This window comes from Danaus plexippus (genome assembly GCF_018135715.1).
Source record: "Danaus plexippus chromosome 9 unlocalized genomic scaffold, MEX_DaPlex mxdp_24, whole genome shotgun sequence".
NCBI classification, from domain to species: Eukaryota; Metazoa; Arthropoda; class Insecta; order Lepidoptera; family Nymphalidae; genus Danaus; species Danaus plexippus.
Genome location: NW_026869847.1, coordinates 4,356,804 through 4,368,277, shown reverse-complemented (window position 1 = coordinate 4,368,277; position 11,474 = coordinate 4,356,804). Strand labels below are relative to the sequence as shown.

The window sequence follows — 11,474 nt, the reverse complement described above, 5'->3', positions numbered from 1 at the left end:
GAACGTTACGTCATTATTTAGTTGCCATTCGTCTAAAACATTAATTTATGTACTTCTTCATTAGGTCCTTTTTTACATATTTTCGCAAGATTAAGAATGTATTAACGAATACAAGAAAAGGATTTTTATACTATTAATAAGCATAATTTTCGAAATCATCTTAATATTTTTAAATACTCTTTTAATTTTTATTTGATTCGGAAGGTAAGTTTTTATTAAAAGTTACTGATTATCATCTCTGCATAAAATATAACAATTATGACATTTTTTTAAAATTATTTTTGACATTAAATGTTCTCATGCAGGTTTTTATAGGAAATTTTCGGATTTAATATATCTAATTTATGAAATACGTAAAAAGTAAGTAAAAAAACATAAAAAAAGAAATCAAAATTGCAAATTATTTATTATAAAATGATATCAGTACCTTCTCAACATTTTCAAAGTGGCTTTAGATAATACATACATAAGCCACATCATAATAATGAAAAATATATAAAAAATGCCACTGTATGAAAACATTTTGAACAATATATAGCCAAGACTGATCCATACAACGAACACATGAGAGCCGAGTCTCCTTAATGACAGCCGTGCTGGCAGCTCTCTGTTTATTACACTTTGATGGTAGGTCGCATCCTTGACATATGTGTGTATTGTTGTCGGCTCTTGGAGGATCTCTCTCGATATGTAACCCCAGAAATCATTCTTTCTCCACAACCGTGAAAACTCTTCACCATACTGAAAACAAAATTTAAATAAATACAAACATTACATTAAACATATTACATTTTTATTTAAATTAGTAATATTTAAATCTTAAGCATTTTATGGAGTCGAGTAAGTTGTACTTAGGATTAGACCTGATTGTCCTTATGAAACTAATCAAGATAATACTTAATCAATATGATTTATAAAAATACTTACAATTTCATTAAGCCTAGATGATATTTGATAAAATATCCTCACTAGAATTGTATTCTCATAAGACATTATCGGCATCAGATCGGGATCTCCCATATACTGAATTTTAGTTGGTTTGTTTCTTAGCTTGAAATATAATTTTAATTTAGTAATGAATCAACTAAAGAGAGTATATAGTAATTAGTATGTGTGATAACAAACCTTTCTAGCTATGGAAAGAGTGAAATTGTTGGAATTTGCAAATGAAGAGTGATCTGATGAATCCAATATTTCTGTTTCCAGCGGTAATAATAAATTTTCATTTAACTGTAACGAATAGAAAGTTTTTAATAATATTTTTATGCAATTAATAATAAGAGTATAATGCTTTTCTTACCCCGAAGATATTTGTGAAGTAGTTAATGCAATTTGTCAAATAATGCGGAACTTTTTTATGTTCCTCCAACAGTGTGGTCTCTTCTTCAGTGTTTCCCATCATCAAAAATTGTTTAATAGAATTCCATAGGCCTTTGAAAAAAATATTATAGTATATTTCAGTTGCTCTTTTAATGTTTATAAAATATATGTAACTCTATTGAAGCATTGAATACCAAAGAACATAAAACCAGTATTAAACTATTTAGTGCGTAGTTTTAAAATAGTTCAATAGTACGACTGATTTTCAAATAAAGAAGCAGAAATAGTTATCATTCTCACCAAAAAAAAATTGTATTTTTTTGACTTGATAACTTTCTAAATATATATACTAAAAGTTACCTTTATTATTCTCATTTAATTTTTCAATGTAGTTTTCCAAATTTTTGTCAGCAATGTGTTTTGATGATAGAATTCTTTTAACAAACTCGAGCATTTCAGGTTTCCTGTTTTCACTCCAGATGGGTTCATACTCAAATGTGGTTGGAACATTTAATTCAGAAATTGCCTGTTTTGCGATTGCAACCCACTTGTGTAATGCGACTCCATTATAGGAATAGCTAAAAATTTATGAATTTATGTCGATAGTTTATATTTATTAATTATTCATATAAAATATAATCGCAGTACACACCTCTGCTCAACATTGGAACTATTGTAACTGGTATCAGGACTTTGCCAACCTGATGTATTTTCTGTTACAGCTTTTTCTAAATTGGACAATATGGGTACTAGATGCAGTTGTGAAAATACCTGAAAATCAAAACAGATTAAGAATTTATTAACATATAATTATTATATGTCAAGGAGATATTCAAACTGACTAACTTTGCCTAGCCTAAATAACATCACAGCATTTTTATAGGCCGAAAGATCCAATCTTGTAAATCTTGGGAGAACTAATTGAAATATGCAAGTATAAGAAGGAAAATTTTCGGCTATGAATTGTGTGAAACTGGGATCTAAAGTACCAGTATTGCCTTCTTCTTGATTTCTCTGTGTGCTGGGAAACCTAATAAATAAAAAGCATTTGTTAAATATTATTTTATAACTAGTTTTTTTCAATATTGAAAATGTCTATATATATTTACAGTACACATAAATATTGAAGGCATATCTTACCTATCTTGCGTGATAGAATTATCAGTGTACCTCCAAGGCTGTATGAGACTAAGCCATAATTCCATGACCAATCTAAAAGAGGCATCCAGAGGCCAGGTCATAACTAAATGTTTTACATAATGATATGCCCTCGAACACATAATTTGCCGGGCATACTTGCGCAGAGCTGACGACCTCACTGCCAGATCAGTGTGATATTTGGCAGAAAATGAATGAATGTGTTTAACCAGAACTCTTACTATTCTAACTCTCTCCGCACTTGATGTTGCCACTGTATAATTTCTTTGATACATCTGTAATTATCATAATTGAGTTATTATTAAAGGTTGCCAGCATAAATTATAATTATAATTGTCATTTAAAAAACATGCCTCAATGCTTCCATTTCCAAAGTGTTCAACACTCATCCATAGATCAATGAAGATTTGTAAAACAGTTTCAGACCTCCACACTTCATTCCGTGACTGGCTTTGTGAGGTATGTTGATTACTGATACCGGATAAGTCTGGTATCAATAACAAAGATGGTGAACAGAGTGGCCTGAAATAAATAACTTACATTGAAAAACTCTACACAGACAAAAGATTTACACATAATGCTTCAATATGATAATAATATGATACTTTTACTTTAATAATTTTTTTATTAATGGATATTGATATTTATCAAATGTCCAGCGACTTGTAGTTTAAATTTATTTTATATTAAAACCTGTTGGCAGTCTGTAGTGGTGCAGCGATAGGAACCTTCCCAGTGTAGTGTGGTATGTGTGGCAGAACGGCAACATTAGGATCAGAAGGCAGGAAATGCATTAGGTAATCACAAGCAAGAGCAAAATACACACTGTTCCAATTTTCCCACGAGCTTTTGGTTTGATTGTTGTTAATCAAGTGCAAAGCAAAATTAACAATATAGTAATCAAAGGGATCTGATAAATAAGTAGTAGGAAAATACAATATTGTTTTGGCATTATGCAGTGGACACAGTTCATTTTACTTTATGTGACCTACACTTGGTTTCTAAAATATATTACAGCATTGAAATTACATATAAAACATGTTACTTAAAAGCCAATTAAGAAATATAGATTTAAAAAGGATACTCAAAGCTAGTGACACAACATTCAGAGATTGTGAATCCATTGTTAGCATGTCTGCATAAAACTGGGGACACCTGCCCCTGTCTAAGGTCATCTGCAAATCTAACTAAAAAAATATGACTTGTTTATGTATGAATCACATTAAACAATAAAAAAAAAATATTATATTAAAAAATGGCTCACTGGTAAAAGGTTCAATGGCAAATTGTACTTCAAATGGGAATCGGATAAAAGTTTATAACACAAACGGAAAATTGGACCCTGGGGCTCCAGAAAACTGAGCAAGACTTCATATTCATATCTGTTGCCCTCAATTGTAATTTGACGTAAATTCCAACCATTGTGAAGAGATGGTGAAAATATATTACTGATGAGCTGTGGGAACAGGACTTGCAATTCCTTATTAGGGCTGCTTTGATCAATAATCCTTGTAAGTTCTAAAATTCTTTCTGGCAATGGTAAATTTAGACATGTATAAAACTGACTCTGTAATTCAAAGAAAAAGTCATTATATTAAAATTAATTGTAAACTATATCCGGTCTTATATAAAATGAAATAAAAACAGTAATAACCATAATATCTTGAGCCATTTCCATAAAATATAGTCGTATTAGTTAAATTATTCAAATTAATAATATATATATATAATCACTCAGACACGATTCCTGCGTTTCACATTAATCACGTTAGTTATTGATTTTTATATGAATAACATATTATAATATATCTTAAAAACAAATAATAGGGGATAACAATATCGTTTCCAAGGAAAAACGCCGCCAACAATGACATTTGACAGCTGAGTCTGACATCAAAAATTAACGAAATGAAATACTGTGAAATGGTAAGATTAGAAATTGCAGGACGAATAAAAAGCTTAAATTTTATAAATTGCTATTTCGAATAAAATATATACATTATGTTTTTTAGGAGAATTGCTATACTAGTTTAACAGAGAAAATCTTATTTAACATGTTTTTATGTTTGACTTGAAAATTGAGTTTTTCAGCATTTTTATGTCACATTTATTACATACTTATTGTTTCATTGAGCTAACGCGATGCCTATAGCAAATTTTTAAAGGATACTGATTTGCTATGGGGTCTAATATTTCTTAAGTTCATTTATAGGTGAAAATTTAAGTAGAAATAATTGGTGTACCTTAACGTTCTTATAACATAAAATATATACATTGTATATAAATGAAACTAATATTTTTCGGATATACTACTCGTGTTTTATTTTTGTTTAAAACTACATACTCCCGACGTTTCGGTTACTTTTCAGCAACCGTGATCACGGTTTTATACAGACAAACACACACAATACATAAACATCAAATTTATAACACCTTTTTTTGTATCGGGTGTTAAAATATATATTTTGTTTAATTTTTAAATGTCTTCGACTTTTTAGTACATAGAAATTAATATGGTTTTTACAGTATTTCCACTATTTAAAATAACCAGGTCGATGAAAACATTATTGAATTTAACTATTGTAACAAGATAGTACAAATCTAACCTTTTTAATCTTGCGACACGTAACCTCAACCATTTATGTTTTAACGTTTTAGTAATTTTATTGAAGATGCAACATTATGTGATATTATTTTTAAGTAACAAAGTAACTCACCAAATTGGTCACACTTATATAAACTTCTAATTTTATAAAGATTTTATAAATAAAAGCAAGTTAACGTTTTCAATGTATTTTAACTAATTAACTAGAAAGGAGAAAATAAATTGTCCTTCAAGGCTCGTACGTTCGTGCATATTAAATTGTCTATAATGTTTATAGAATTATAAAATTAGTCATTCTGAAAATTAATCTATATTGCTTGTTTTTTTTTACATACCCATGTCCATGATGGATAAACAGTTTTGAATTAAACATATTCTCGAAATAAAATAGATAGTATGAAGGAGAGGTTTATAAAAAAATCTTTTTTTTTTTATTTATTTATTACTTAGAAGTATATCGTCGTCATTGCCTTAAAAGTACAGAACTTAGATTAAGAAAATGGTAGTTTTACCTTCAACAAACTCATAATTTGTCATTAAATATTTGTATGCAAATATTGCAATTTTACTTATTTACAAGGAAAGAAAATATAACTGTCATAGAAAATATTACAAAGTAGCAATTGACACAGTTACATGCTATTTTTAACTATGAAGACATGACTCGGGTTTAAAAAACGAATTTATCTTATCTTTAAATGTGGAACACACTAATACAAATAAATCAGTTACAACAAATTATAATCTAAATTTACATTTATAAATACTTAGTAAGGTCTCTGTCGATCACGGCCACTGAAATAAAAAAAGTGTTTCGTTATATTTTTATAGTACAGTAATATTTAAATGTATATAATAATGATAGACGTAGCATACCCTCCATCGCCTCTCATGGCACCGCCGCCACGGTCTCCACCGCCGGAGCCTCGTCGGTCTCCTCCGCGGTCTCCGCTACGATCTGGTCGTCCTCCACCCCAACCGCCGCCACCACCTCCTCCTCCTCCTCTTCCGCCACCGCCGCGACCTCCTCCACGTCCCCCACGTCCTGGAGGTCCGTTTCCGCCACCGCCTCCGCGACTAGGAGGTGGACCACCGCCACCTCCCCCTCCACCACCACCGTTACCACCTCCGCCGGGCTTCTCTTCGTTGCATCTATTGCAAGCTTTCCGCCATGAAAAGTTAGTGTTCCCGCAGCTGGGATTCGGACATCTCCAGTCACCGGCTCGGTTGCCGGAAGGTGGTCCGCCTCCGCCTCCACCTCCGCCACCACCACCGCCACCGCGGCCTCCTCCTCCTCCTCCTCCACCGCCGCCGCCGCCACCTCCTCTACCACCGCGGTATCCGCCTCCTCCTCCACCACCACCCTTATTGCCACCCCAGGTATTCTGCCTCTGAGCAAGAGATACTTTCACGGTGGCACCGTTGAAGTCCTTCCCGTCGAACCACTGAATAGCAGATGAGGCAGCGTTCGAGTCTTCATAAGTGACTGTTGCTTCTCCTTTGGGCTGACCAGTAGCTTTGTCTTTATACATCCAAACTTTCGGCCTTTGTGTTTTTTTATCGGTCTTAAAAAAAAAGGTTATTATAAAATTGCAAATAACAATTATATAATTATTTTTATAAATGAATGAATAAACTTTGACAGTTTTAAAGAAAAACTACCTTAATTATGCCGATAGCACCAAAATGTTGACATAACTCGTCCTCAGTTGTCGATGGGTTCATGCCTTGGATGAAGATTGTGTCTTCCTGAGTTATCATATCACCCCCACCTCGATCTCCGCCATAGCCTCCACCGCCACCTATAAAAAAAATATGTTTAATTATTTCTCCCAACAAACATTATTACTAATACGCTTAAAGTTAAATCAAACCAAAACTTGTTTGTAACCCTTTATACGAAGATTTAATCATTGTACTTAATTAATAAGCAGATTTAATTTTTTGTCGATGTAATCTCCACGACGAAAAGGTCGATGAATCGCTTTACAACAATAAATTCAACACTTTATAGCCCCTGAAGGAAAACCTTTACGTGTAATACCCTCGAAATATGTATAAAATATATTGCAATACATAGGGCTGCCAAAATATCAACATAATTTTTGTAGGTTCGGTCACAAAATAATATAAATACATAAACATATTACCATAATATTTAACGCAGTATCACGTAGTTTACATAATTTACACGGACGTATATAATGTGGAAAGTTTTCTCATCTTTCTGATTAACACTTGGTCAGACTGCTGACAACTACACCCATTACAGTCATTGAAATTTCACCAGCAGATATTTTCTGAAGAACGCGATATTATGAAACACCCATATATAAGAAAATATGTATATGATGATTCATAATACATAACCACCATTTTATTCCATATTTTAACACTTCTTTTGTTCCTATACTCAACATGTTTCAATTCCTATTTTTATAGGATACACCATAACATACTTTCTACAAATATGTATATACATAAAAAATTTAAACCTACATATACTCCTATTTTTTGATCCTGTCCTATTAATAAGTTTTAAATAATGTGTCAAAGGTAAAAGTGGACAATTGGGGCATATACACAATTTCATAAACCACATTGCAGTCTAACAGAAACAAATAATGTATATGAAAATTTTCGATTTAAACAAAGTAAATAGAATGTAATCGACAATTATTTTAAGACAACAATATTTTTTTATTGTTAGAAAAATTATTAACATCCACTAATTTGTCAACAGCCAACAAGTGATGTGTAGTCACATATACCTCAAATGACGAAGTTCAACTTAAAAATAATTTGGCAGCCCTTTAATTTACAAAGTAAAATAATGACAACAGCACCATACGCTCATAGCGAGGAGCTTTACCTTTATTATAACCACCCCCCCTGCCGCCGCCACTAAAACAACAAAAACACCATTTAGTTCACATGGCAGGCTGGGGGCTCTGTTCCAAGCACGTTGATTGAAAATAATACCACTATCCATGACCATTTGTGACGATTCCTTCTCTTTGGCCATAAGATATACCTTGAAAATCTTAGAACAATATTTTGGTGACACAATATTTAACATAACTTGGGATGATACATGCACCAATGATAAAACATATTTAAAGAGACTTGATCAATGTCTTGATAAAGTAGGAAGGCTAGATTGAGATATTATTTAACCTAGGACCTATCTTCAGATGTAAAATGTTTGTAACACAAAATAACTTGGTAACACTTTGTTGATTTTAACATAAGATATTAGATCATACATCTTACAATACTTTTTCAAGACATTTTTAAATCCTAGAACTAACTATAAAAATTGCTGTAGTTTTTAATCTATCAGAAGCTTAGTTACTCTCTACAGTAATTCATCTTTATACTATTACAATGTGCAAAATTCTCACTACATCAAATGATAAATATTATTCTATGAGAATATTCTGCATAAATCCGTCTTGTAGAAAGAATATTAAGTAAAATTTCTTTTACTGAAGTGAACAATAAAAATATAATCTATTCCATAAGTGACTTGAAGTTCTTATTCCAATTTAAAATATTCTGAATTTGTTTTTTAACTAGGTTGTGGGAAAATATATCTTTATTAAACTAATTACCCTTTTGTAAAGCTGTATTACTCTTTCAGTAATAATTTCGTTCATTATTTCGAAATATCTACCAACACTAAAACCTAAATAATTTTAATAATTAGAGTATTGATGCCGATGACATATTTTCGTATTGTTCAACATTGAAAAAAAAAATTTTTTTCAAATATAAAAAAATATTTTACTTATAAAACAAATTATCTTGATATTGTGCCTTTGACCTTTTGTGTTAATGTGTATTTAGTTGAATAATTTTTGAGGCTGCCATCAGGATTCTTTATGTAGCTGCACCTCTTTACACTAAATTAAAATACACCCAACAACTAATTACTAATTAGATATATCCAGTGCTCATAGATGCCTAAAGTTAAGTAGAAATATTTTTACATATATTTCCTCATTTCAATGAAATGATTTGTTACCTTAAGATATAACCTTAAAATTCCTCTTTTTTAGTTTTTCTTACTGAATAATTAATCCTAGAATATTGTGAAGTTATATTTCCACAACCAGATATAAGAAAGTATAACACCCAAGTGGGTCACCTATTAAATAAATAACTTTACTTGGACCTGTGTTTACACAAACCAACTTCTAAACCTTGCTTATTGTTGTGTGAAGTGTGCCACAATAAAGATATTATGTACCTATACACATTTCACAGATGTGAATACAGTTGACAATTTTACCAACAAAAGTAACTAAATATTTCAGTAACCTTTAAAATAATTATAGTCTTTATATTTTAGTTTAAGGTGAACCTACACATTAGAAAGTTTCTTCTGTACTTTTTCATCCTTTTACTATGGTTTAGTTTCAAGAAGTTTACAATATAATTTATTGTAAAAAGAACCCAAGTGCATTACATCAATTTCTAAATATAAAATCACCAAAAAAGAGTAAAGAAAATCACCACTTATAATGAAAAAAAAAGTTCCAGACACGAGTAAAAAATATATTTGTGTCTGAAATGTAAATTTACCAGTCAATACTTATATCAAATGAAGATATGTTGAAATATTTTCATAAAGACAATAGTTCACAATAAAAAAAATACTTCTCATCAAGAATTCTTCTTTCCTATTATTTAATCTCTATCCCTATACTTCGAAAAATATTCAAATTATTTTTATATTAATTTGTATAAAAATTAAGGGTGTAATGAGGAGTGCATCATCAATGTAAATTCTAGATATATGGAGTTTTGAAAAGCTGTATTAATTTTGAGGAGGGTTAATCAAAATGTTTAATTCATACCGTACTCCTAAACTTTCGTGTTGCTGTTTCTTTGACACCAAACAAACAATATGAAAAGATGCTTACCCATAGCCTCCTTCTCTATTCCCCCCATCTCTATTGTAGCTTGATCTATCACCTCCGCCTCCGCCATAGCCTCGGTCTCCAGAGTAACCTCCGCCGCCTCTGTCTCCACCATAGTTGGAGCCACCTCTGTCATTGCCACCAAAGTTTCCACCACTGCGGTCACTGTTTCCATAACCACTTCCACGGTCTCCTCCACCGTAATTACTGCTTCCTCGATCACCTCCCCCACTCACATTGTAGTTATTTCCATTGTTTCGGTCATAGCCACCACCACCCCCGCCGCTGCCACCACCCCCATAAGAGGGTCCATAGTTAAAATTGCTTTCGTTTTGATTACCACCATAATTTCCACCACTTCCACCTATAACACGAAATAATAATAATACATTATAGTTATTATTTTCATTGCATACTTAAAGGAATGTGTTTTACATACTTCCGGAGCTTGGTGGATTCCAAGCCGCACCTGAATTTTGACTATAACTATTTTGATTGTAGCCTCCTGGTTGTTGACCGGAATTAAAACTATTATCTCCCGAACTAACTGCTGGAGGCGGCATTGAATATTGAGCAGGATACCCTCCGCCGCTATAGTCACCAGAAGCATAAGCTAAAAGGAAAATGAGTTAAGCCATTTTGTAAACTCGAAGCAAAAGATTAAAAGGATATATGACTACTTACGATCACCCATTTTAGACGTAATATTGAAACAACAATGTGAAAACACTTACAACCAGTGTGTTTATTTCTACGTGTGAGAAAAACTACACCGCTAACTTTATACACTAGTGCCGCAAGCGGCAACTATTATGGCCGACGGAAACACGATGTGACAGACTATCAGCGTTTACGGAACAGGAAATGAATGAATGATACATATCATGTCTATGGTTAAAATAAATTACAAATAAATTCCTATTAAAGTTTCAAAAAAATTGTTAGCCATTTTCTATCAAGTTTTCTGTCTAGAAATAATTCTAGTTACAGAAATATATCCTTCAAGTGAGTCCAAAACGACAAACAAACGTTTAAAGGTTTTTTTAAAATGTAACTTGATAAAAACAAATTCACAGCTTAATTAACAATATAAATTACATTATAATGAGCTATGGATATTACATGAAAGTAGAATCTAGAATGTAGACAGTGTTACACAATACTTAAATGCTTTATCAAATTCATAACGACGCCAAAAGAAAAATATTATAAGATTGACGTCGATGTCTCTCTCAGTGTATGTAACTGTCTATGGCATCGCAACTCTCAAACGGATGGACCACTTTTGATGCGCTTTTTATTGATTTGAAACCCAGTTTCCTTGCTGTTATTCTTAGCTATGTTTAGTTTATGACGGTCTTTCAAATTAAGAACTTTTGCAAAATGATGTAGAGTATTTTTGGCCACTACCATGAAAACAAAACCCCTTCGATGAAGACGTATTTCAGAATTTTGAAACAAAAATA

The 11,474-nt window shown here is 31.9% G+C and overlaps 2 protein-coding genes across 3 annotated transcripts; both read right to left on the bottom strand.

Moving 5' to 3' along the window:
- Positions 1-381: 381 nt before the first annotated feature.
- Positions 382-4,349, bottom strand: LOC116767558 (sphingomyelin phosphodiesterase 4). The gene is made up of 13 exons (XM_061527277.1): positions 4,133-4,349; positions 3,743-4,045; positions 3,563-3,665; positions 3,172-3,388; positions 2,832-3,000; positions 2,461-2,753; positions 2,167-2,350; positions 1,973-2,091; positions 1,681-1,898; positions 1,301-1,431; positions 1,126-1,230; positions 928-1,050; positions 382-741 (listed from the first exon to the last, which is right to left on the bottom strand). The coding sequence occupies exons 1-13, from the start codon at positions 4,154-4,156 to the stop codon at positions 421-423; spliced, it is 2,310 nt and encodes a 769-aa protein (XP_061383261.1). The 5' UTR covers positions 4,157-4,349; the 3' UTR covers positions 382-420.
- A 1,131-nt stretch (positions 4,350-5,480) lies between these two features.
- Positions 5,481-10,855, bottom strand: LOC116767436 (RNA-binding protein cabeza). 2 transcript variants are annotated; one of them, XM_061527217.1, is made up of 7 exons: positions 10,693-10,855; positions 10,478-10,621; positions 10,012-10,372; positions 7,956-7,987; positions 6,746-6,885; positions 5,960-6,648; positions 5,481-5,878 (listed from the first exon to the last, which is right to left on the bottom strand). In XM_061527217.1, exons 1-7 carry the CDS (start codon positions 10,700-10,702, stop codon positions 5,851-5,853), a joined length of 1,404 nt encoding a protein of 467 aa, XP_061383201.1. In that variant the 5' UTR covers positions 10,703-10,855; the 3' UTR covers positions 5,481-5,850. The 2 variants fall into 2 exon arrangements, with proteins under 2 accessions (XP_061383201.1, XP_032513647.2); XM_032657756.2 differs by having other exon boundaries at positions 10,448-10,621; positions 10,693-10,854.
- Between the last annotated feature and the right edge of the window lie 619 nt (positions 10,856-11,474).

Excerpts from the sequence above, each read along its gene's own strand:
- LOC116767558 (XM_061527277.1), bottom strand. The coding sequence starts at position 4,156 with ATGGAAATGGCTCAAGATATTATG. Across the intron at positions 1,899-1,972 it reads AGTTCCAATGTTGAGCAGAG|CTATTCCTATAATGGAGTCG; the intron begins GTGTGTACTGCG and ends ATAAATTTTTAG. Across the intron at positions 1,231-1,300 it reads ACTTCACAAATATCTTCGGG|TTAAATGAAAATTTATTATT; the intron begins GTAAGAAAAGCA and ends TATTCGTTACAG.
- LOC116767436 (XM_032657756.2), bottom strand. Across the intron at positions 6,649-6,745 it reads GTGCTATCGGCATAATTAAG|ACCGATAAAAAAACACAAAG; the intron begins GTAGTTTTTCTT and ends TTTTTTTTTAAG. Across the intron at positions 5,879-5,959 it reads GCCATGAGAGGCGATGGAGG|TGGCCGTGATCGACAGAGAC; the intron begins GTATGCTACGTC and ends TTTTTATTTCAG.